The sequence below is a fragment of the Lithobates pipiens genome, unplaced genomic scaffold, assembly GCF_037356315.1.
Source record: "Lithobates pipiens isolate NorthernLeopardFrog02 unplaced genomic scaffold, aLitPip1_a1.2 Scaffold_3, whole genome shotgun sequence".
Lineage (NCBI taxonomy): Eukaryota > Metazoa > Chordata > Amphibia > Anura > Ranidae > Lithobates > Lithobates pipiens.
This window is the reverse complement of record NW_027507790.1, coordinates 9,841,893-9,869,204: the sequence shown is the minus strand read 5'-3', so window position 1 is coordinate 9,869,204 and position 27,312 is coordinate 9,841,893. Positions and strand designations below refer to the sequence as shown.

Genomic DNA, 27,312 nt, shown 5'->3' with positions numbered 1-27,312 from the left:
TTCCAACCTGTTGCAAAAGCCACATGGAGCTTTGATCTTTTTCTGCTGGCTGCCTGCAGTGACGCTTAGTCACCTCCCAGCCACTCAACCCTCCAGCCCTGAGCTTTCTGCCAGCTACCAGCTGTCTGGGTTCCATAAGTAGGAGGTAAGGTCTTTAAAAATACCTTGAGCTTACAACACCTGCAACATGTCTGATTATAGACATCCCCGCTGTACCAGACACCCCAAACACACTATTCACTAAAAGGGGTGGAGACTAATTGCAGCACACCTCCTAATAGTGGCAAAACCCATAGCCTGAAACCTTATTACCCTCTGGTGTTAGTAAGTCTATCCCCTCATCAGAGTCTCTGTTGGGTGTAGCTGGGCCTCCTGCTCTTCTTGACAGGTCTTTACTACAGTCATACAGGACTTTTTCCCCAGCAAATTTATGATTGCAGAGGAGGCAAATGCTTTACTGCATCCACCCTAGCACACTCAGCATCTGATCTGCCTGCGACCTTAGCAACAACTGAGCTATCACCCGCTGAAAAATTTCTGAGCCTGAAGTTTCTCAAAGTCTTTCGCTATTGTGCTTTCTCTTGAGTAGCTACTCTTAAGATGAACAAGATCATATGGACCCTTATTGCGCTAAAGCAATAGGATAATCCTATTGCTCCTACCAGTAAGGTGTGTAGCCTTGTGTCCTACAGTGCTCCTAAGGCCTCACAAACCTTCCCCACTTTTTAGTTTGTGTGAAGATTGGAAGCATCCTGATCAGGTTTTTGATCCTTCCAAATGCTTGTCTTCATCTACCTGCTCAGCGAGTAGTTTCTCACAAAGGGGTCTGTTCTTACTGTGGAGCCAGCTATTTCTCATCTTACCAAGGCAACTACTTAAACAAATGAGGATGCCCCTTCCTTAAAGGACACCATCAATAAAAGCTGGAGGCTATATGTAGGACCATATTCTCTCTAGAAGGCTCTGCTTTACACCATGTTCTGATTGTAAATCTCTTCTGCCAAACCATATGTGACTGGTTCAGATCTAACTGATGCGGACATAGAACCGCAGATCATGGATTGCATGGACCTGATGTCTCTGGCTCTGAACTTAAACTTTGATGCATTGTTAGAAACCTCCTGTCTTCTGTCTCTCATTAGTCTCCTGTCAGTACATATGCACAGGGCTCTGTAACTAAAATGCTGGACTGTGGTCCACATGGTCTTGAGGAACAACTCAGAACTGACTCTGAAGGCCATCATCAAGGATCCCACTGGGAGGAAGAGTACTCATCTCCCCAAGCTGAAAAAGCCTAAGGAGCATATATCACTATTTGTTACTTTGCAGAAGCGTCAACCTCAGTGTCGACATTGAGACCCCCCCCAAGCTTGGTTCTCTAAGCACCCTAAAATTCTAACAAAGTCCAGTCTGCAAAATCCATTGAGCAGCCCTCATCAGTATGAAGGTGCACACCCACATTCCATAGGAGTGTTTGTGTTGTGGGGGGGTATCTGCTAGCCTTTTGTGAGCGCATGGAAATCTTGTATCCTCAATACCCAGATGCAAAAGGTGGTGTTGCAGGGTTAAAAACTCCTCGAGTTTAGCTACCTGTAGCTACTGGCTTTCTCACCTTTAATCTCTCCACATCGCCATTCTCCCTATTGGACAGTCTGTGGAAATTTGAACTAAGGTCCCTACCACTGAATGTTTTCAGGGTTTTTACTCCAATCTGTTCACTGTTCCTAAACTCAAAAGGGAGCATTAGCCCCATCTTGGACCTCAAGGCCCTAAATGATTACCTTTGAGTCAAACAATTCTGTATGGAATCTTCAATCTGTTGTTGCTTGTCTTCACCAGGGAGACTTTTTGGCCTCGGTGTATGTAAAAGATGTTTTCTTATACATACCCTTCTTTACAGGGCATCAACGCTTTCTGTGCTTTGCAGTGGAGCCTCTGCACTACCAGTTCATAACCTTCTATATGGCATGTCCTCCCAAGTGTTCACCAAAGTACTGTTTCCACTGTGCGCCCTATAGACTTCCTCCTGAGAAAACAATCAGCTATGGCTCTATAGTTCTCTGTTTCGCTGCCTGTCCAGCAGCTACAGAGGTCGGAAGGATTCTGAACCTGAAAAAGTGATTGCTGGTTCCAACCCAATACTTGGAGTATCAGGGGACAGTCCTGGACACTTACTGCACCAGAGTGTTCCTTCCCCTGGAGAAACTTCAGACTCTCTTGTCTCCAGTTTGTGTGCTTCTATCCAGAAGTTATCTGACCCTCTGCTTCTGCATCAGTCTGTTGTCTCCACTGCAGGTGGCGCTCAACTGCAGCAGTAATGCAGAGGGAGAGGAAGTCACAGGGAACAGGGTTACTCTAGGGCAGGGATATGTAATTGGCAGACCTCCAGTCGTTGCAGAACCATCATGCCTCTGCCTCTGGGTGTCATGCTTGTGGCTGTCAGAGTCTTGCTATGCTTCATGGGAGTTGTGGTTCTGCAACTGCTGGAGGACCGCTAATTGCATATCTCTGCTCTATGGTTTGATGAGTCACTGGGGCAGCGATCCGATTTGATGCTGGCTGCCCATGTGACCCTGGTGGCCATCTTAGGTTTTACAGAGTCTATTTAAAACCCTGGCCCCCTGTGTTTGGTGCGCTTTTTGCAAGTGGGAAATTTAGGGAAAGTTACCCCATCTGTTCCTGAGAAGAAGGGAAAGCTTAGGGTTGCATCTCTGGAAACTTATATTCACCGACCGACACAGCTCCTCTCTGTAACAAAATGGGACGTCCCCAAGCAGTGCCAAATGAGGGGTGGGAAAAAAACAGCATAAAAACTTCATCCACCATGGCAAGTGGGAACTAGTGAAACTAAACCCACAAAAAAACAGCAGTGTGTGGAAAAACACCACCATATAAACGGGTATCCTCAACAGGAGTGATCCCCAAGACCGCAACATTGCGGAAGTAATGCAACAGTGCATAAACACAACAGTACTGCGTTTTTATCTAAAAATTTGGAAAAACTAAGCTTGCATATCCAATTGCAACTACACAGCTGCCTGCAAAACTTTGTGGCCAAAACAGGCATCAGCCGATGCACTGACGTCTACCTTGTAGAACTTGGTAAACGTATGGACAGACGACCAGGTCACCACCTTACACACCTGAGCGACCGACACTTGGTGTCAGAAGGCCCAAGACGTTCCAATTGCCCTTGTAGAGTAGGCTGCAACCGGAAAGGGGGGCACCTGCCCCTTCAAGGCATAGGCTTGTACTACAATCTGTCTGATCCACCTGGAAATGGTGGCCGATGAGACCGCCATACCCTTCTTTGGACCAGCCACCAAAACAAACAGTGAGTCTGACTTCCGAAAGGGAGCTGTGGCAGACAAATACACCTTCAGAGCCCTAACCACGTCGAGAGCGTGAAGGGCCACCTCTTTGGGGTGCTTCGGCTTAGGACACAACGATGGTAATACAATGTCCTCATTGATATGAAAAGCCGAGTCCACCTTCGGTAGAAAAGATGGTTGTGGACGCAAAACCACCTTATCCCTGTGGATGACCAGATAGGGAGACTTGCAAGACAAGGCCGCTAATTCCGAAACCCTCCTGGCCGAGGTAATGGCCACTAGAAAGACCACTTTCTGGGAAAGAGTCAACAGGGGAATCTCCCTGATATTTTTAAACAGCGGTTTTTGAAACGCCGACAAAACCAGGTTCAAATCCCATGGGGGTAACGGTGGGCGCACCGGAGGGACTACATGTCGTACCCCCTGAACAAAGGTACCCACTAAGGAGTGCGATGCCAGGGGTCGTTGAAAAAAAGACAAGCAGGGCTGAGATCTGCCCCTTGATGGTGCTCAATGCCAATCTCTGGTCTACTCCTCCCTGGAGAAACAGCAGGATCCTTGGTATGGAAAAGGAACGCGGATGCCAACCATTCTCCTCACACATGGAGATGTAAGCCTTCCAGGTACGATGGTATATCTTCCTAGAAGAAGATTTCCGTGCCCTCAACATAGTTGGAATCACCAAGACCGACAGACCCCGGTTCCTCAACACCTGGCTCTCAACGGCCATGCCGTTAAAGCCAGCGATGGTAAAGCAGGATGAAAAAAAATAAAAAATCGGACCTTGAGACAGAAGGTCCTCTCGCAACGGCAGTCGCCAGGGAGCGTCTGCCACCAGACGCACCAGATCTGCGTACCAGGGACACTGAGGCCAATCTGGGGCAACCAGTATCACTGGGATCCCCTCGGCTTCCACTCTGCGAAGCAGACGTGGCAACAATTTCAGTGGAGGAAAGGCGTAGATCAGCTGATACTGATCCCACGGGGCCACCAGTGCGTCTGATGCGGCTGCCCACGGATCTCTTGTCCTGGACACAAATCTTGGCACCTTCCGATTGAGACGGGAGGCCAATAGATCCACATCTGGTACCCACTTCAGGCACAGCAGCCTGAATGTCTCCGGATGCAATGCCCATTCTCCTGGGTCCAGCATCTGCCGACTCAGATAGTCCGCCTGCCAGTTTTCCACACCCGGGATGTAAATGGTCGACAGGGCCAGAACGTGTCGCTCTGCCCACCGAAGTATGTGAGTGACCTCCCGAGCAGTGGCTGCGCTTCTTGTTCCCCCTTGGTGATTTATGTATGCCACCGACTGAATCCTGATCGGACGCCCTTGTAGACTCACCGACCACGTGCGGAGACACAGCCTGATTACTCTCAATTCGAGCAGATTGATCAGCAACTCGGATTCTACCGTCGACCAGAGGCCCTGAGTCGACTGAACCCCCATCACTCCACCACAGCCGGATAGACTGGCGTCCATAGTGACCACCGTCCACTTCAGAGGAAGAAACTATTTTCTGGACTGAATCACCGGGGACCTCAACCACCAGATCAGAGAGTCCCTGACTGGTTGGCTCACCTGGATATGTCGATCCAGGAACAACTGAGATTTGTCCCATTTTAACAAGATCTCCTTCTGCAGTACTCTGGTGTGGAACTGGGCGTAAGGTACTGCCTCGAAGGAGGCTACCATGATCCCCAGTACTCGCATGCAAAACCGGAGCGACGACCACTTTCAGCAGCAGTTTCACTGCGGACCGGAGAGTCTGCAATTTGACTGAAGGGAGAAAAACTCTCGCTTCCCTGGAGTCCAACAGCAAACCTAGGTACTCCAGACGCTGGGTCGGCACGATCACCGACTTCTTTAGGTTCAACAGCCACCCAAATTTTTGCAGGGTCTGCATGGTGATCGCCACATCCTCCTCTAATTCTGAGGCGGAAGATGCTCTGAGGAGATCGTCCAGGTAGCCCACGATCGCGATCCCACGTTGTCTCAGCAACGCCAATACTGAAGCCAATACCTTGGTAAAGACTCGGGGCAGACCAAAAGGAAGAGCCACAAATTGGTAATGGGCTTCCCCGACTGTGAAATGCAGAAACATTTGATGCCGGAGGCATATTGGTATGTGCAGGTACGCATCCTGGATGTCCAAGGACGCCAGGGAGTCCACTTGATGGAGTGCAGCAACTACTGAGCGAACTGATTCCATCCTGAACCTCTGCACTTTTACAAAGTGATTGAGGGTTTTCAAGTCCAAGATTGGACTTACCCCTTCCTTCTTGGGAACCACAAACAGATTTGAGTAGAATCCCTGGAAGCGTTCCGGCTCCGGAACAGGTACAATCACCCCTCGATTCAGCAAGTCCCTTACAGCCCCCAACAGGGCCTCCCGGCGAACCAGGGACACGGGTATGCTGGAGGGGAAGAATCTGTTTGCCGGCCAAGAGAGGAACTCTATCTTGTAGCCTGTGGAAATCAGGTCGCAGACCCATTGGTTGGATAACTGGGAGGACTACCGGGCTGCAAACTCCCGAAGGTGACCCGAGACATGGGTGGGGGCAAACCTTCATGCGGTAGCACTTTTGTTCGCAGGCTTGTGGTTCCAGGGACGTTTTTGACCATCCGTGGGCGTCCTGTCGGGCTGGGGACGTTTTGTCGAAGCACCGGGCGGACGAAAAAGCCGCTTGTGAGTGGAAAAAGAGGGCCCTTGCCTGCAGCATGGCTCCTTAGCCTTCCTGGCCTGTGGGAGTAGCGTACTCTTACCACCAGTGGCATTTTTAATAATGTTCTCTAATGAGGCTCCAAAGAGCCGGTCGCCAAGGAAAGGAAGCTCCGTCAGGGCTTTCTTGGATGCCTGGTTAGCAGACCAGCATTTTAGCCAAATCAGGCGCCTCAGCACCACAGTTGACACTGAAGCCCTGGATAACAGAGGGAGAGTATCCAGGGCCTCGTCACAAACGTACTTAAGGCCTTGCACTAGTTGGTCTGCTAGTTCCACACAGACAGGGGAGGCCTGTTGCTCTCCCAATTCGCGGTGCAAAAGTTTTGCCCACTCAGTCAGTGTCTGTGACACCAGTGCGGATGCCAGTACAGTAGATGCATGGCTGACCCCACAACCGTAAACAAGGAACGAGCCACCGCCTCGGCCTTCCTGTCCGTGGGATCCTTGAATGCAGGAGTCCCCTCAACCGGGATCGTGGTTACTTTATTTAACCTGAATACTGGGGGGGTCCATGACCGGAGGAGATGACCACTTTTTGAGAAGGCTTTCCTCAAAGGGGCAACGCACCGCCATGTATTTGGGGACTGCAAAGGTCCGTTGCGGGCGACCCCATTCCTTGTACATGAACTTATAAAAATAAGTCAGATACGGGAACACCTTAGGTGAACGTGCTGGCTTGCGGTACCCAAAAGGGACCGGTATATCAGCAGAGGGATCCGCTGGCTCCTGAATCTTCAGGGTATCACACACAGCTGTGATAAGTGCTCCAACTAGCGCTTTGTCGAGCACGGACCCAGATGGGGACTCATCCTCACTGTCCGAATGGTCTTGGTCAGCGTCATCTGACAAGACAGAGCAGGGGTCACCGGCCTCAACAGGACCAGAGTCTGCATCAGAGCTCTCACCAGAGGATGGGGGGCAGGGGCCGCTTTTTAGCACCTTTCTTACCACGTACCACCTCTATCTTGGCAACGAATGAATTGAGGACCGCCGTAAAGGGTGTCCATAGGGACCGCGCAGTCCGCAGGTGACCCGGTTGCAATTGCCTGGATTTCGGGGGGAAGAAACACCAGTTTGTGAAGCCATGACAGTCCCACCCTCCTGCTGCCTCTGACTGAGGTGCTCTAACCCGCTGGACTCACCACCCTGAGCAGTTCCGCGCTGTATTACAGCAGTGCCTGTAGATCCCCAGCGCTCCCAGATGCAAAGATAGCAAAACTGTGTCGGAGTCTGCTAGGGCAGGCTGTGGGGGTTGTAGCCTAGGGACCGCTCCTGGGCGGAGCTAAAAGTTCTGAAGTGTTGTGTTACAACTTTGCCTAGTAATCTCCAGTGATAGGGCTGACAACACATTTGGTTACAGAGAGGAGCTGTGTCGGTCGGTGAATATAAGAGAAAAAGGGATTTTAAGGTGAGTATGATAATCCTACTTATTTCACTTGTGTACATGCCAGTTTGCTAAATCATCTATCAGATTTTTATATTTCTTGATTAAGTCAACATTAAAATCCAATGAGTTATATATTTTTTACCCTTTAGCTTTGAGTTCCATGTTACAGTCATTCCTATCCATACACCATGAGTCTGTTAGATAAACTCTATTAAATATTTCCCTCTAGTAAGCAGTCTTTGTTAACATGTTGTGATGATTCTACCAGTGCAAAGCTAGGAACAATCATACCCATTCCAGCACTACAGCTCTTGCTTTCTCCAGCTCTTCTTGTAGATCAGCCAGTTGGTTATTGAGCTCCAGGATCTGGCTGCGGGCTTCCTCCTGGTAATGCAGCAGTCGCGCCTTTTCTTTTTCAGTATTCTCCTGGTTTTCAAGCTCCCGTTTTAGCAACTTGTCTTGTGTGGCCATTAAGGTGTTGAATCGGTCTATCATCTCCTGTACCTCTTGGAACTAGAGTGAGACATAAAAGAAAGAAAATAGTGCAAATAGTGTAGTAATAGTGTGAAATTTCCCATAATCCTATTTGTGAAAACAGAAATCAAATGACACCTGTTTGTAAATTTAAAGTGACCATCAAAATATATAATTTTACATGAGCACGTATAATCTTGGTATGGTTACAGCTTGGACCTTTTAATAGGAATATTCATGCAGTGGCGTCACTAGGGTTGGTGTCACCTGGTGTGAGAAACCATGGTGTCACCCCAACCCCCCCCCCACCCCACAATAACCTCTTCCCAATATATTTTTACCCTACTGTTTTTTCTCTGTTCTCCCTTCTCTCTCTCTCTCTCTCTCTCTCTCTCTCTCTCTCTCTCCCCCTCTCTCTCTCTCTCTCTCCCCCTCTCTCTCTCTCCCCCTCTCTCTCCCCCTCTCTCTCTCTCTCCCCCTCTCTCTCTCTCTCCCCCTCTCTCTCTCTCCCCCTCTCTCTCCCCCTCTCTCTCTCTCTCCCCCCTTTCTCTTTGTCCCCCCCCCCCACCTCTCTCCCCCCCAACAGCGTTGCCAACCCCCCACAATTTTATTATACACAATGAAAATCTACTGACAGAATGCATTTTTTCCTGAGAACCTGAAATGACAGCATGCTGCCCGATATTGTGGAGAATGAAATGTAAATTTTGTATACTTCAAACAAAGGTTGTACAAAAACGGGGGGGGGGGGGGGGGGGTGCAGTACAGTATGATGCATCACCCTGCCCCCTCGCAGCCTGCAACGCAGAGTGGCTCGAGTGCCAAATTGCTCCGGGTGCTCTGTTGTGTGAATTTGCCCTAAGAGGGAAAGAGTGGGTGGATGGATAGAGACAGAAGTGGGGAGTGGTAGGAAAGATGGGAACAGGAGTGAGAGAGATGGGGTTGATGGGAAAGTAGGAGAGAGAGATAGAGAAAGTGGGGAGAGAGGCAGTGAGTTGATAGAGAGAAAAGGGTTGAGAGGGGGTGGGGGGTGAGTGAGTGAGTGGTGACAGGGGGTGGGGATGAGGGTGAGAGATTGAGAGGAGGGTGCGGGTGACAGAGAGGGGGTAAGAGGGGGGTGGGGGTTAGAGATAGAGAGAAGGGTGGGGGGTGCCAGAGAGGGGGATGAGAGAGAGGGGGGAGTGAATGAGACAGAGGGGTAGGGAGTGACAGAAAGGGGGTGGAAGGGTGAGGGAGGGGTAAGAGAGAGAGGAAAGTGGGGGTTACAGAAAGGATGGGTGAGAGGATTGTTGAGAGAGGGGGTGGGGGGTGAGAGGAGGGTTGAGAAAGGTGATGGGGGTAAGAGGAGGGTTGAGAGAGGAGGTGGGGGTGAGAGAGGGGTTAAGAGAGAGAGGGGGTGAGAGAAGGGGCTAAGAGACAGAGGGGGGGTGAGAGAGACGAGGGGGTGGCGCAAGAGAGGGGGGGTGGAGTGAGACAGAGCGGGGGGCGAGAGAAGGGGGTTGAGACTCCCCCCCCCCTCCCCCAGCTGTTTCCTGCACATCCTGTCAGCCGGCTCTGCCATCCTCACTGGGGGCACAGACAACACCGCTTCAGGCATTATCTGAGGGAATGGCATGTGCTGTGTGTGTGCCCGGATCGAGTGTTCAGTGCTGCATACTGTAAGGGTTACTTACTACTCAGTCCCCTCATTGGCTCCTTCACTCCGGTCTCTTCCTTTATCCCGGGCGATCAGCCACCTCCTGGTTCCTCGAGCCATTCCTTACTGCCTATATTATCTCTGCCTCTCATAAGTCTCTCTACTGATCTCCAGCCGGTGTTGCCTGTCACCAGCAAGAGCGGTGTGCTGCCCTTGTGTTTCCACAGCGCAACAGCCGTGCAATGTGCCCTGCGGTGTCCGGGCCTGGTGTCACCCCTCTGGCAGATGTCACCCGGGTGCGGGCTGCACCCCCATAGCAACGCCACTGTATTCATGTTAATCTGTTTAATAATGCTGTTTATCCAGGGTACACAAGGACTGCTTTTGAGGAGCAAGATCACAATGCTTAAAAGAAATAACTGATAAATGACATTTCATAAATCTGTATGCTGCAGAACCAGCAACACTGTAACTATGAGGCTGTTTTTATCCACACATTAGGGGAGCAGAGAAGGATGTCCTGTAATTACAGGCATGTAGAGAAATGCCAGATCTGTCACTCTCATTATACAGCCAGGTGTAACAGTTTTATAAGAAATATAAATAAAATAGACAAATGAAAAGAAGATATTGCATGTCCCTGTTTAGGCAGTTGGTTCACCATAAACAGAACATCAGGATGCAAACATAACCTCCATACCTCATCAGTCCTCTCCAGTACTCTCTGCAGGTAGTTTTGGTATATACTGGTCTTCTCTTGTCTACACAGCAGTCTCTCCTTACATGCTAACAGCTGCTTGTTTTCAGCCTGTAAGCGTATGGCTTCCCTTTCTTTCTGAGTTGCCAGCTGTCGCTCCTCATCTGCTTTTCGCTGTGCGCGTTTACGCTTTGAGTCATTTTCCTGCAGAAAATTAAAGTGCAAGGTATAAAAAGGTGACCTGTGCTATAAATGGTAATATAACAAGTTTTTTTTATGAACAATGTCAGTGGCACACATCACTCAAGATCCAATAAATTTCTCCAGCATTTTTCATGTACTGTAATTGATCCTTGCAACACCCTCGCAATAACTTGATGAAAATATTCTGGTTCTTCATTTCATTACTGACGGTTTTAAAATTGTGATTTCTTACAGAATGCTCATTACTTAAAGAGGAAATAAACCCTGATGGGTTTTGCTTCTTTTTTTCCCCTACAAAGTAAAAGCATAATGGGTTAGTATGCATCGCATACTAGCCCCTTTATGTGCCACTTACCTGCAAACGAAGCCTATGCTTTCCCCGCTGGTGGCCGCATCCATCTTCGCCCCTCTTCTTTCCGGGGCCGCGGACTCTGGCTCTGTGACTGGCCGGAGTCACTCCCTTGTGTACTCGCAGGAGCCGTCATTCACAGCACTTGCTAGTGAAGAGGGCCATTTCTTCACAGCGCATGCGGCAATGACATTGGCGCACAACAAGCTAAATATCTTCTAATCGGTGCACATTTAGTAGATATTTACAGTACCTATATAGGTAAGCCTCATTATAGGCTCACCTATAGGTACAACTTCCGTATTGAGGGTATACAACCGCTTTAACTCCTTGATAAATGGCACAAATGTTGCCATCTTCCAGTGTGTGGATTAAACTGCTACTAATTTTATAGTACCATATTGCTATAAAGCCAAAACAACATTAAATTGTTTTTGTATGAACTGGGCCTTCTTTTCAGACCATAGCATTGAATTAATATATATATTTTTTTATTTTGGTGTATATTCTGAACCAATGTGATACAAAATCAATTAGTGCAACCACAGTAATAAATATGTGACCTGTACTCCAAATATTTTAAAGTAATGTTGCCAGCTAACACCAATTAAGTGAATTCACAACACTCAATAATGACATGAATTAATAATAATAGGCAGTGTAGTGCAACCAAAATCTACCATATATTCGATGATGCTCAGAGATCCCATCATAGTAAGTTGTTAATATCTTGCCTCTTGTTCTATGCTAAAAAGGAAATTCTATGTAAATGGTCATGTCCCACTCTTCCTACTATATCGTTCTGGGAAGCCATGATTGTTGCTACATTGCCCTTTATAGGTTAACTTACATCAATCGTGGATGTCCTTGGAAATTTGATAAAGTCTGGCAACTGTGGATCTCCCAGTAGAGATATCTTCCTGTGTGTGCTGCCCTTTTCCCCTTGAGGATTGTTTGATGTTCCATAGAGCCTGATTGTCTCTGGTTGGTGCCCTCTATCCCCCCCCCTTTTTTTTTTTTCACGATTATACTGCTCCTCACTTTCCTCTGGGATAATGATGTTGTTCCCATATGTCAATAGTTGTAATCAGTCCTCTGGCTATTTTAGTGATCTTGGAATACATCTGTATATTCATGCTGGATGTTTTTCTGGATTTTGTATGTAAGCATTGTATGCTCTTATGTTATACCAGGTAAAATGTTCTTTACTTTTCTTGTATAATGTGATATATTCACCTTTAATAAACCAATCCTAAATGTTAAAAAAAAATCTATACTAAAAAACTATGCTACAAAAAATGTGAATATTCCAATATACTTGAATTATACAGTGTACAACAAAAATTGTGTTCATATTAAAAAATTGTGTAAAATCAAACTGTAAAGTCCAATCATCACTGTGCCACTATTCAAATACAAGTGCTCTTTATCTCCACCACCATGTAAGTTGGCCACTCACCTCAAAGCCATGATTTTCCTTTACCAGAAAGGTCAAAGCAAGCTGTGTTTCCCTCAGGGAAAATGGTTGTGACAGATGCTTGGCAAATCCTCACTCTTTTCCTCAAAATGGGATACAGAGGTCCTCAGACACGCAGGAACACCAAATTTATATGAGAAGCAAAGGAAAGCACACAAGATCTAATGCTCTGTTTAATAGTTTTAATATATAAAAGATAAATATTGCGCTTACAGAGCCTTGTGTGCTTCCCTTTCCTTCCCATATAGATTTGGTGTGTCTGAGGACCTCTGTATCCCATTTTGAGGAAAAAGGAGTGAGGATTTGCCAAGCATCTGTTAGAACCATTATCCCTGAGGGGAACACAGCTTGATTTGACCTTTCTGGTAATGCAGGAGTCATGGCTTTGAGGTGAGCGGCCAACTTATATGGTGGAGACACAGAGCACTTTTACTTGGATAATAGTGGCACAGTGGTAATTTGAGTATATTCTAATATTCACGGTATTTGCAGTATAGTTTTTTAGTATATGGTGGACTTCAGTTAGTGCTACACTGCCTTTTATGCCGCGTACACACGATCAAACAATCCGGTGGAAAAGTCCGGCAAACTCAAGTCCGCCAAACAATCCCCCCGTGTGTAGCCTCCGGCATACTTTTTTGACCCGAAAGTACGGCGGACTTAGAATGCCGTGTTGCACACCAATCTGCCCGCCGTACTCGCATTTCGGGGGACAATCCGGCCGTGTGTGTGCCAGTCCGCCGTACTTTTGAAATGAGCGGACTTTTCCCGCCCGGAGAAAAGTCCGCTCATTTCGAGCGGGTCTCCAGGTAGGCGGGGCCCGCGAAGGAGACGTCGCTGGCCCCGCCGCCTGGTATGGACTTAAAGGGGAACCCCAACGCCGAAAAAAATCGGCGTGGGGTCCCCCAAAGTCCGCAACAGACCCTTGTCCGAGCACGCTACCCGGCCGGCCAGGAAAGGGGGGCGAGCGAGTGCCCCCCCTCCTGAGCCGTACCGGGCCGCGTGCCCTCAACATGGGGGGGTGCCTTGGGGAAGGGGGGACGCGCGGCCCCCCCACCCCAAAGCACCTTGTCCCCATGTTGATGAGGACAAGGGCCTCTTCCCGACAACCCTGGCCGTTGGTTGTCGGGGTCTGCGGGCGGGGGGCTTATCGGAATCCGGGAGCCCCCTTTAATAAGGGGGCCCCCGGATACCGGCCCCCACCCTATGTGAATGAGTATGGGGTACAATGTACCCCTACCCATTCACCTGTAAAATAAAGTACAAAAAAAACACAACACACGAGATAAAATACTTTATTGCACAGCTCCGGGGGTCTTCCGTCTTCGGGGGTCTTCTCGCCGGACTCCTCCCCTATCTTCTTGTAGCTCTTTTGCTAGCGGAGGAGTCCAGCTTTCTTCCTCGCCGCCGGCCTCTTCTCCCGACTTCGGGGGTCTTGTCCCCCTCTTCGGTTCTTCTGCCGGGCCACCGCGCCTTCTTATAGCTCTTTTACAGGCGGTGGCCCGGTCTTCTGTCGCCGCCGCCTTCCGTTCTTCTTTCCCTTTCCTGGCCGGCCGGGTAGCGTGCTCGGACAAGGGTCTGTTGTGGACTTGGGGGGGACCCCCACGCCGATTTTTTTCGGTATTGGGGGTTCCCCTTTAAGTCCATACCAGGCGGCGGGGCCAGCGACGTCTCCTTCGCGGGCCCCGCCTACCTGGAGACGCGCTCGAAATGAGCGGACTTTCCTCCGCGTGTGTGGGCGAGTCCGTTCATTTCGAAAGTACGGCGGATAGTACGCCGTATTAGTCCGCTGAAAAATAGCCCGTTCGGAAATTCCGACGGACGTCCGCCAGACTAAGTACGTCGGACAGACGGCTACGTGTGTACGCGGCTTTATTAATTTTGGTGTATATACACAGTACATTAGTTTTTTTTTTTGCAATGTGAAGCCACTTCATGTCTGCTTTTACACAAAGTGACATGAAATATGCTGTATTTGCTTAATTTTAACCCAAGTGATAAGCATAAATTGTTGGTAACACTCAAGTTTAATATGCCTGTAAAAAAACAGGACAATATGTTTACAGGTTTATCTGGACAGAAAAAAAATACTCTTTAAATGCACCCCATAAACAACAACATAAATCAATTCATTATTTCAATGTACTGTTTTTTTTTTATTTTGTCTTTAGGTGATTTTTTTTTCCTTAGAGATTTTCAGTTATACAAATATACCCTCTAATGTAAATACCAATGTCGTATCACCCTGCACTATGTGAACTTAAAATTAGAGCAAAACTAAAGGCAAAACTTTGTTTTGTAATGAGTGGAGATGGATTAGAACATCAATCGATTTTTATTGCTGTCTGTGCCCCCCCATTAAGGAAATCCACCCTCTCTATTTGTACTGTTTACTAGACATGTGCAGAGTAAAATATTTCGTTTCGGAATTTCGTTTTCGTCTGAAAACTTAATTTATTTAGTTACTCCCGAAATTCGTTTTTATTTATTTCGTTTTTCGTTCAAAAATTGCATTAGTCCGAAAATCCACATGAATCACGGTCGAATCTGTCTTTGAAGGCTTATGGTGTCTGTCGAATGTATAAAGAAGATTCGACGGAGCTAGTATATAGCATACTTTAGAACCCTATTAAAGTCTATGGGACTCCAACGTTCAAAATCTAAAGTGCTCATTTTAATGGCTAATTTGCAAGTTACTGTCCTAAAAAGTGTTTGGGGACCTGGGTCCTGCCCCAGGGGACATGGATCAATGCAAAAAAAAGTTTTAAAAACGGCCGTTTTTTCGGGAGCAGTGATTTTAATAATGATTAAAGTGAAACAATAAAAGTGTAATATTCCTTTAAATTTCGTAGGGGGGGGGGTTGTCTATAGTATGCCTGTGAAGGGGCGCATGTTTCCCGTGCTTAGAACTGTCCCTGCACAAAGTGTCATTTATGCAGGAAAAAAAGTCCTTTAAAATCACTCGCAGCTATTATGAATTGTCGGCTCCGTAATACAGAGAACACTCATTGAAAGTCATTGATAAAAAAATAAATAAATAAATAAAAAAAAAAGCGTGGGGGTCCCCCAAATTCAATTACCAGGCCCTTCAGGTCTGGTATGGATATTAAGGGGAACCCTGCCTCAAATTTAAGAAAAAATTTGACGTGGGGTTCCCCCTAAATATCCATAACCAGACCCTTCAGGTCTGGTATGGATATTAAGGGGAACCCCGCGTCAAATTTAAAAAAAAATTGACGTGGGGTTCCCCCTAAAAATCCATACCAGACCCTTTATCCGAGCACGCAACCTGGCAGGCCGCAGGAAAAGAGGGGGGGACGAGAGAGCGGTCCCCCCTCCCTCCTGAACCATACCAGGCCACATGCCCTCAACATTGGGAGGATGCTTTGGGGGTCTGTGACCCCTCAAAGCACCTTGTCCCCATGTTGATGAAGACAAGGGCCTCATCCCCACAACCCTGGCCGGTGGTTGTGGAGGTCTGCGGGCGGGGGGCTTATCAGAATCTGGAAGCCCCCTTTAACAAGGGGACCCCCAGATCCCGGCCCCCCCCCTGTTTGAAATGGTAAGGGGGTACAAAAGTACCCCTACCATTTCACAAAGAAAGTGTAAAAAATGGTTAAATAAAACAAACACACTTTTGAAAAATTCCTTTATTAAAAATAAAAAAAAGATTCCAGCGGCGGTAATCCACTCTTGCTATCCAGCGACGGACGATCATCTCTCCAGCGATGTCTCATCTTATCCAGCGCAGCGATCCACCCTTCTTCTGTCTCCGTGGAGGAGACACTGCAAGGATTCCGGCGGCTGACGTTTCTTATATACGGAGGGCGGGGCCACCCATCACCTGACCCCGCCCCCCTCTGACGCAAGGGGAAACCCGGGGTTCCCCGTGACGTATAGGTGACCCCGCCCCCCTCTGATGTAACGGAAACCTGCCTGTGTTACATCAGAGGGGTGCGGGGTCACCCATAAGTCACAGGGAACCCCGGTTTCCCCTTGCGTCAGAGGGGGGCGGGGTCAGGTGACGGGTGGCCCCGCCCTCCGTATATAAGAAACGTCAGCCGCCGGAATGCCTGCAGTGTCTCCTACACTGACACAGAAGAAGGGTGGATCGCTGCGCTGGATGAGATGAGACATCGCTGGAGAGATGACCGTCTGTCGCTAGATAGCAAGAGTGGATTACCGCCGCTGGAATCTTTTTTTTATTTTTTTATTTTTAATAAAGGAATTTTTCAAAAGTGTGTTTGTTTTATTTAACCATTTTTTACACTTTCTTTGTGAAATGGTAGGGGTACTTTTGTACCCCCTTACCATTTCAAACAGGGGGGGCCGGGATCTGGGGGTCCTCTTGTTAAAGGGGGCTTCCAGATTCTGATAAGCCCCCCGCCCGCAGACCTCCACAACCACCGGCCAGGGTTGTGGGGATGAGGCCCTTGTCTTCATCAACATGGGGACAAGGTGCTTTGAGGGGTCACAGACCCCCAAAGCATCCTCCCAATGTTGAGGGCATGTGGCCTGGTACGGTTCAGGAGGGAGGGGGGGCCGCTCTCTCGTCCCCCCCTCTTTTCCTGCGGCCTGCCAGGTTGCGTGCTCGGATAAAGGGTCTGGTATGGATTTTTAGGGGGAACCCCACGTCAATTTTTTTTTTAATTTGACGCGGGGTTCCCCTTAATATCCATACCAGACCTGAAGGGTCTGGTTATGGATATTTAGGGGGAACCCCACGTCAAATTTTTTCTTAAATTTGAGGCAGGGTTCCCCTTAATATCCATACCAGACCTGAAGGACCTGGTAATTGAATTTGGGGGACCCCCACGTTTTTTTTTTTTTTATTTATTTTTTTTTTTTTTTATCAATGACTTTCAATGAGTGTTCTCTGTATTACGGGAGCCGACAATTCATAATAGCTGCGAGTGATTTTAAAGGACTTTTTTTCCTGCATAAATGACTTTGTGCAGGGACAATTCTAAGCACGGGAAACATGCGCCCCTTCACAGGCATACTATAGACAACCCCCCCTACGAAATTTAAAGGAATATTACACTTTTATTGTTTCACTTTAATCATTATTAAAATCACTGCTCCCGAAAAAACTGCCGTTTTTAAAACTTTTTTTTGCATTGATCCATGTCCCCTGGGGCAGGACCCGGGTCCCCAAACACTTTTTAGGACAGTATCTTGCAGAATCTTTTCTCTCTGTCAAATCTTTTTTCTCTGTCGAATATTTTCTCTATATAATCTTGGACTAATAGAGGTAAGGTTAGGCACATTCGAACACAGGTTCTATAGACACAGATTGTTGTCAGAGTCATGTCGAATCTCCTATTCTATATCGAACTGTTGTAACAATGAAAACGAAAATAAAGCATTTATTTATGTCGGATCTTTCGTTTTTCGGATTTTGTGCTTTCGTTATCGTCTGTCAAAACGAAAACGAAAATAGCTGAAATTCGGACGAAAATGCATTCGGACGAAAACGAATGCACATGTCTACTGTTTACCATTATCATTGAAAGTGAAAGTAAAACAAAATTCCAAATTTTGGGTTGCTCCCAGAAAAGTAACAGAGGGGAAATCTTCCAATGGGGACACCAATTTTGGTGACCTTGGGGACCCCTAGGATTCCCTTAATTTGCAGGTATTTCCTCTCACTTCCTGTCTGGCTCTGGGAGAGGAAGTGAAGATAAATCTCAGCAATTGGACACATGGCGTTAAAAAAAAAAAAAAAAAAAAAAAAAAACAGGGGTTATAACCCTCCCTTACTCTGTCCAAAATTTAAAAAAAAAGTTTTGCCAATAGTTCTACTTTAAGAAATGGATAAATTGGGTTAATTGGAACTTCTGCACCCTTCCACCTTGTTTGACATCTGATACAACAAAAGTATGAAAAAAAAAAGTATCACAAGAGACAGGATGAATCAGTCTGGAACTGATATTTCATTAATTGAAAAATATATAAGGGTCTGTGTGGCCACAAAGATGAGTGGCACAGGGGGTATTCCATTAACATTTAACTGTAAAGATAGCACACACTATTCAGAATAAAGATCAAAGCGATCATAAATCAAAGGTTTGTCCAGAGATGATTCATGCAAATACTAGGCTCGTACATTTATGTGAGATCCTTGTTCAAATAGAAAGTTTAAAACTGCTTTATGCCCTGAGCACAGGCTACTTCATAGTGCTCAGTAAGCAGGGCTGGTGCTACAACTAGGAAGCCGCCTAGGGCGCACTGCTGCCTGGGGGCACCCGGCCGCTGACTTCCCTCCATGCCTGCATGGTCTGCAGCATGTAACTAATTCAAGTAAGGGGGTTTTTAGGTCGCGCTATGGATTGTGGTTTGGGTAAGAGCAGCCCCTATTCAAATTCCTACCCAATGGGAAGGAATAAAATGAAATAAGGAGGGGGGGGGAATAGGATTGGCGCTATACCCTTTAAGAAATTTGGAGACTTAGGTATACAATTAGCAAGAAATTTCCAGCGGGCTGGATAATAAAATAAAATAACTATGAATAACTGTGTATGTGTCAATAATTATTGTGTCCTTTAAAGACCATAAGTGTCATAACGAATCATAAATGCATAAATCATTAGACAATTGTAACAGCATGCAATGAAAATAAAGTGCAAGGTGCTGGTGAACAAATTCTGGTATTTGTGACAAAACTATATGAATAAAAAGTAGAGCTTAGTATAAAAAGTATATATATAGAATACAGTGGTGTGAAAAAGTGTTTGCCCCCTTCCTCATTTCCTGTTCCTTTGCATGTTTGTCACACTTAAGTGTTTTGGAACATCAAACAAATTTAAACAATAGTCAAGGACAACACAAGTAAACACAAAATGCAATTTGTAAATGAAGGTGTTTATTATTAAAGGTGAAAAAAAATCCAAACCATCATGGCCCTGTGTGAAAAAGTGATTGCCCCCTAAACCTAATAACTGGTTGGGCCACCCTTAGCAGCAACAACTGCAACCAAGCGTTTGCGATAACGTGCAATGAGGCTTTTACAGCGTCCTGGAGGAATTTTGGCCCACTCATCTTTGCAGAATTTTCCTAATTCAGTTACATTAGAGGGTTTTCGAGCATGAACGGCCTTTTTAAGGTCATACCACAACATCTCAATAGGATTCAGGTCAGGACTTTGGCTAGGCCACTCCAAAGTCTTCATTTTATTTTTCTTCAGCCATGCGGTGGTGGACTTGCTGGTGTGTTTAGGATCATTGTCCTGCTGCAGAACCCAAGTTCGTTTCAGCTTGAGTACACGAACAGATGGTCGGACATTCTCCTTCAGGATCTCTTGGTAGACAGCAGAATTCATAGTTCCTTTTATCACAGCAAGTCTTCCAGGTCCTGAAGCAGCAAAACAGCCCCAGACCATCACACTACCACCACCATATTTTACGGTTGGTATAATGTTCTTTTTATGAAATGCAGTGTTCCTTCTACGCCAGATATACTTGGACACACACCTTCCAAAGAGTTCCACTTTTGTCTCATCGGTCCACAGAATGTTGTCCCAAAAGTCTTGGGGATCATCAAGATGTGTTGTGGAGAAATTGAGTCGAGCTTTGATGTTCTTTTTGCTCAGCAGTGGTTTTCTCCTTGGAACTCTGCCATGCAGGCCATTTTTGCCCAGTCTTTTCCTGATGGTGGAGGCATGAACGCTGACCTTAACTGAGGCAAGTGAGGCCTGCAGTTCCTTGGACGTTGTTGTGGGGTCTTTTGTGACCTCTTGGATGAGTCGTCGCTGCGCTCTTGGGGTAATTTTGGGCGGCCGGCCACTCCTGGGAAGGTTCACCACTGTTCCATGTCTTCGCCATTTGTGGATAATGGCTCTCACTGTGGTTCGCTGGATTCCCAAAGCTTTGGAAATGGCTTTATAACCCTTTCCAGACTGATAGATCTCAATTACTTTCTTTCTCAATTGTTCCTGAATTTCTTTGGTTCTCGGCATGATGTGTAGCTTTTAAGGATCTTCTGGTGGACCTTACTGTGTCAAGCAGCTCCTATTTAAGTGATGCCTTGATTGTGAACAGGTGTGGCAATAATCAGGCCTGGGTGTGGCTATAGAAATTGAACTCAGGTGTGGACAACCACAGTTATAGTATGTTTTAACAAGGGGGGCAATCACTTTTTCACACAGGGCCATGATGGTTTGGATTTTTTTTCACCTTTAATAATAAACACCTTAATTTACAAATTGCATTTTGTGTTTACTTGTGTTGTCCTTGACTATTGTTTAAATTGGTTTGATGTTCCGAAACACTTAAGTGTGACAAACATGCAAAGGAACAGGAAATGAGGAAGGGGGCAAACACTTTTTCACACCACTGTATATATAAAAATATATATAAAAAAATATAAACTAATCCGTTTATCTGTTAGACATATCAAATCCTCACGTAGTGTAACTGTGATGAAAAGTGCATATTACATGGTTGAATAAAGAAGCAAAACGGTGAAAAAATGTGGTAAAATATAGCAGTATAAAAAATGCAAAAATAAAAATAAAAATGGAAAAATAAAAATAGAAATAAGAATAGTGATTAAAAATATTAAAAATATTAAAAAGTAAAAATTAGTAAAAAGTGTCCCTCAAAAAAGTGGTTATGAATTAGAGGGGTGTCCTCTGCAGGTGAAAGTGAAGTGAAGGGTGGAGGAGATTTCAATTGTTGTTCCCGGTGCTCTGTGGCTATTTTTATGCAGTTGCTCTCACCAGAGTTATGGCCCCTTCCGGGGTGGATCAACCTTCACAGTATCAGCCACTGATACATGAATACATATTAGAAGGACTAGATCTGGCAATGAGCCATAATCATTTTTGGTATAGAGACAAATACTATGTACAAACAAAAGGTGTAGCCATGGGTGCAAAATATGCACCCAGCGTGGCAAACTTGTTCCTGGACCATTGGGAAGCAGAGCAGATTTACGGCATACCGAGGACAAACCTTAAAATGTACAAAAGGTACATAGATGACATTATTATCATATGGGGTGGCACACAATCAGAACTACAATCTTTTCTAGAGGAAATTAACCATAACATATATGACATCACCTTCACAGGAAACTGGGATGAATGGAGCATTAATTACCTGGACTTACAGATTTTCAAATCAGAGGGTATTCTGGGTACAAGGACTTACTTCAAATCCACAGATCGGAATGGGTATATACCCACCTCAAGTTGCCATCATCCACGTTGGATTGGCAACATACCCAAAGGGCAACTCCTGAGATTATACAGAAACTGTACAAATAGAGAGGACTTTGACACACAAGCCGAAGTGATTATTGGAAGGTTTTTGAAGAAAGGGTACAAAGAATCACAGTTACGGAGCCTTAAAGAGAGTATAACAAGAATGGAAAGGAAAAAACTGTTAGAAAATGCAACGATCAAGAAAAAAACAAAGAACATAGAGACAGCTTTCCTCACGGGTTTCAGTAGACAACACAAGGAAATAGAAAGAATAATAAAAAAACACTGGCCCATTTTGAAAGTAGACGATACTCTGGAAAAACTTTTACCCAATAATCCCTCTTTTATCTACAGAAAAGCTCCTAACTTAAGAAATAAACTGGTCAAAAACACAATTGACCCACCAAGAGAAATAAAGATTGCAAAACACTTGAAAGGATTTTTCAAGTGCGGTCAATGCCTCCCCTGCCGTAAAAGTAAAAAAACTAATAGGAAAACCACCACTTTCACCTCTACTACCAATGGTAGGACTTTCCCCATAAAAGAACTCATTTCCTGCAGAAGCACTCACGTCACATATGTTATAGAGTGTCCCTGCCGCAAGCAATATGTGGGAAGAACCACACGAGAACTACACGAAAGAATTAGGGAACACATCACTAACATTAAAAATGGATTTGATAAACATAGTGTCTCACGGCATTTCAGAGACTATCACAATCAGGACCCCAGACAAATGATTTTCTACGCAATTGACAAGATCAAAGGTCATTGGAGGGGAGAAGACAAAACTATAAAAGTCTCACAGAATGAAACCAGATGGATTTTTAACATGGAAACTTTACATCCTGCAGGAATGAATATCGATTTAGATCTTAATTGTTTTTTAACTAATTTTTAATGCTTAATTACTTGATTTTTAATGCTTAATCATTTGACTTTTTACACAGGTCGAATGTAACACATTCAACCATAAGCCTTAGAACACCTGCATATTCTAATTTTTAATTTTTAATATTTTTTTCATTTTTTTTCATTTTTTTCATTTTTATTAAAGGTATATTCACTCCCAGTAAATCCATCTTTAAGTTTACCCCCACCCTGGACCTTATTTATCTATTTTACAAATGGGTCGAATGTTATCCATTCAAAGTTCCCATACAAAAAATAATCCACACAAAGAACAGTCCATCCTTCTTCCCTTCTTTCCCAATCCTCTTTAAATTATTCCCCTAATGTAACAAATAAATACTAAGGACACACCATTTTGGTGGTTGGCCTTTTCCAATACACTTTCTTAACCTACTTTTTAACCTACTTTTTAACACAGTATTATTATTATTATTATTACATATATTACCCTTTCCTTTATATCTTATATTCTCTAGTTCTAGCATTTTTAGTTCACTAGAGAAATTTAAATACAAGCAAAATAAACACTCTCCTCCCACAATTTTAATTTTAATTTTAATATTCACATAACCTTCTCCAGTAATAGATATTCCCTAGGCAATAATAATATAAAAAAACACATAAAAAAAAAAAAAAAAACACACACACTTTCGGTAGAACACTCTTTTCCAGATCCCCCCTTTTTTAAATCCCCTCAAATTCCAAATATCCCAGTTCCTAGTAATAAAATATTTTTAACACATATTTGAATCATAGTTAAAACATTGAGGTTATTTCGTTATACTTACATTATGTACATTTTTATAATTGGTCTCGCTTTGTTTTAATTAATTTTACATAATTAATTGTTTGTTTTTATTTTGCTCCGTTTTTATATTAACTGTATGCAATATTCGGAATGTTAATTTTCCCTCACAGATTAGGGAATAATGTGTCCCGGCAATATATAGTTCTATACTTGCGTTTATACCAGTAGAGGGCATTCCCTCAATTAAAATGGCCGCGGGATTATCCGCACATGCGTGGTGACACATTACACCCTATATAAGGGAAAAGGTGTATGCAAATGGCCGCTCCAGAGGACGTCTTTGATGACGAAACGCGTAGGGCGTGGCCACGAAGCATACACTGCTAACTCAGAAAGCGTGCTAGCCGAACGGAATCTTTCCTTTCAATATATACATATGAACGGATGTTTGTGAGTAATACTTTTGCCTATATAATAAATACGAAGTTTTATAAGACATACTGCACCATGGATATGCCTCTTATTCATTACATATAACCGAACACGGCATATGAACGGAGGAACGAAGGTTTCCCGGGATCGCAATAGAGGCAAGCCAGAGAGCTACACAGTGGCTGATACTGTGAAGGTTGATCCACCCCGGAAGGGGCCATAACTCTGGTGAGAGCAACTGCATAAAAATAGCCACAGAGCACCGGGAACAACAATTGAAATCTCCTCCACCCTTCACTTCACTTTCACCTGCAGAGGACACCCCTCTAATTCATAACCACTTTTTTGAGGGACACTTTTTACTAATTTTAACTTTTTAATATTTTTAATATTTTTAATCACTATTCTATTCATCACAGTTACACTACGTGAGGATTTGATATGTCTAACAGATAAACGGATTAGTTTATATATATTTTTTTATATATATTTTTATATATATTCTATATATATATACTTTTTATACTAAGCTCTACTTTTTATTCATATAGTTTTGTCACAAATACCAGAATTTGTTCACCAGCACCTTGCACTTTATTTTCATTGCATGCTGTTACAATTGTCTAATGATTTATGCATTTATGATTCGTTATGACACTTATGGTCTTTAAAGGACACAATAATTATTGACACATACACAGTTATTCATAGTTATTTTATTTTATTATCCAGCCCGCTGGAAATTTCTTGCTAATTGTATACCTAAGTCTCCAAATTTCTTAAAGGGTATAGCGCCAATCCTATTCCCCCCCCCCTCCTTATTTCATGTAACTAATTCAGTCTCAGGCAGCTGCTCCATCTGGCCGGTAGTGTAATTAGAAGCGCAGTGCAGCACTGGAGCCAGTGCTAGAGGAAGCCGATGCTTCCTGTATAGCGCCGCAGCCTCCTCTCAAATGGGCATGGCAAAGTGGGTGGAGCCAGGGGTGGGGCCAATGGGGGTGGCAAAATGAGGTTTCGTCTAGGGTGTCAAAAATCCTCGCACCAGCCCTGTCAGTAAGTGAGCCACTCTGGTTCTGCCATGGGCAATGTACGCAGGAACATGTGCACCATGACATTAGAGAAAGTCTACTGCTGCATATAAACCAGGGCAGAACACTTTAATTCACTGTAAAGTCATGTATAGATTTTTGGAAAGACAACATATATCCAGGCCTAGCATTACATTTCTAGCGCACAGCATTCTGCTGCTCCATTCTGTACCACAATTAATTACCAGAGATGAATCATGCAAACACTAGGCTCTTACATTCATGTGGGATCCTTGTTCAAATAGATATTTTCTCTTTTGTATTTTGTAGATAGCAAATATTTAACATACTGCAAAGGACAATAAAACACCATCATCATGATATCCATCTCTAAATGGTTGTTGCTGAGGAATATTGACAGATGTATTGACCAAGAAGCTTGACTCTACCTTTAGAAACTTATCAAATTTAAACAATGAATCCTTAAGCTTTTCTTCCTTGTGTTCCAACTCTGCACGACGCTGCTGAAGGCTCTCTGTTTTCATTTGGAATTCCTGTAATAAAATGAAGGGTTAAATTAGTAGAAGTATAATATTATTTTATGGTAGTATTTATAATTTAAATATGTGATTTTTTTTTTTTTTTATTGGGTTTCAAGTTGAGATACAAAGCAGAGCCTATTGGGCATACCCAAGCTCGGACCACATACAGTGCCTTGCAAAAGTATTCACCCCCTTGGCTTTTTGCCTATTTTGTTACAGTACAGCCTTTAGTTCAATTTTTTTTTAATTATATGTGATGGATCAGAACACAATAGTCTAAGTTGGTGAAGTAAAATTAGAAAAATATATACATAAAACTGGCATGATAATTGGCATGTGCTTATGTATTCACCCCCTTTGTTATAAAGCCCATAAAAAGTTCTGGTGCAACCAATTACCTTCAGAAGTCACATAATTAGTGAAATGATGTCCACCTGTGTGCAATCGATGTGTCACATGATCTGTCATTACCTATACACACCTTTTTGAAAGGCCCCAGGGGCTGCAACACCTAAGCAAGAGGCACCACTAACCAAACAGTGCCATGAAGACCAAGGAACTCTCCAAACAAGTAAGGGACAATGTTGTTGAGAAGTACACATCAGGGTTAGGTTATAAAAAAATATCCAAATCTTTGATGATCCCTAGGAGCATAATCAAATCTATCATAACCAAATGAAAAAACATGGCACAACAGCAAACCTGCCAAGAGACGGCCACACACCAAAACTCACGGAGAGGGCAAGGAGGACATTATTCAGAGAGTCAGCACAGAGACCAAAGGTAACCCTGGAGGAGCTGCAGAGTTCCACAGCAAAACTGTAGTATCTGTACATAGGATGACAATAAGCCGTACGCTCCATAGAGTTGGGCTTTATGGCAGAGTGGCCAGAAGAAAGCCATTACGTTCAGCAAAAAACAAAATGGCAACTTTTGAGTTTGCGAGAAGGCATGTGGAAGGAAGGTGCTCTGGTCTGATGAGACAAAAATGTAACTTTTTGGCAATCAAAGAAAGCGCTATGTCTGGCTCAAACCCATCACATCACCCAAAGAACACCATCCCCACAGTGAAACATGGTGGTAGCAGCATCATGCTGTGGGGATGTTTTTCAGAAGTCGGGACTGGGAAACTGGTCAGAGTTGAGGAAAAGATGGATGGTGCTAAATACAGGGATATTCTTGAGCAAAACGTGTACCACTCTGTGTGTGTGATTAGAGGCTAGGATGGAGATTCACCTTCCAGCAGGACAAAGACCCCAAACACACTGCTAAAGCAACACTGGTGTGGTTTAAGGGGAAACATGTAAATGTGTTGGAATGGCTAAGTCAAAGCCCAGACCTCAATCCAATAGAAAATCTGTGGTCAGAAGTAAAGATTGGTGTTCACAAGTGCAAACCATCCAACTTGAAGGAGCTGGAGCAGTTTTGCAAGGAGGAATGGGCAAAATTCCCAGTGGTAAGATGTGGCAAGCTCATAGAGACTTATCCAAAGCGACCTGGAGCTGTAATAGCCACAAAAGGTGGCTCTACAAAGTATTGACTTTAGGGGGATGAATAGTTACGCACATTTACTTTTTCTGTTATTTTGTCCTATTTGTTTATAGCTTCACAATAAATAAATAAAAAAATTCAAAAGTTGTGGGCATGTTCTGTAAATTAAATGATGCAAATCCTCAATCCATATTAATTCCAGGTTGTGAGGCAACAAAAACACGAAAAATGCCAAGCGGGGTGAATACTTTTGCAAGGCACCGTACATCACAATACAACAAATATATATAATATATATATATATATATATATATATATATATATATATATATATATATATATATAAAAACGACAAAAGCAAAAACAACCAAAAAAAACCTCTTAACAGTAGTGCCATTATTGCCACTAGAACAAATCTACATGCTTCAGTAACTACTGATATTGTTAGAATATTATAGGTATCAGCTGCTCAGGGGTAGTTTTAAGCCACATGTAATAAGATGGAAGTCACAATTAGTAGAAGTATGGGTTGGACATGGGTTTAATTATCGTTTTAAGGTAATCCACTAATTAGGAGAGTCAGGGTCAGTATTGGTAGACAGGTCCTCTACCTAAATGTCCCAGACCTTGTGGATTTTTTTAGGGCATCCTCTCGCTAAATAGGTGGCTTTG

The 27,312-nt window shown here is 44.4% G+C and overlaps 1 protein-coding gene across 2 annotated transcripts in view; it reads right to left on the bottom strand.

Moving 5' to 3' along the window:
* CFAP73 (cilia and flagella associated protein 73) overlaps window positions 1-27,312 on the bottom strand; it is a 49,266-nt gene that overhangs the window by 5,119 nt on the left and 16,835 nt on the right. For both annotated transcript variants that reach the window (XM_077461251.1, XM_077461252.1), the window contains exons 3-5: window positions 25,057-25,161; window positions 10,256-10,456; window positions 7,737-7,958 (exon numbers count right to left, since the gene is read on the bottom strand). In XM_077461251.1, coding sequence (XP_077317377.1) covers window positions 7,737-7,958; window positions 10,256-10,456; window positions 25,057-25,161 — 528 coding nt within the window. The remainder of the gene's footprint in view (window positions 1-7,736; window positions 7,959-10,255; window positions 10,457-25,056; window positions 25,162-27,312) is intronic.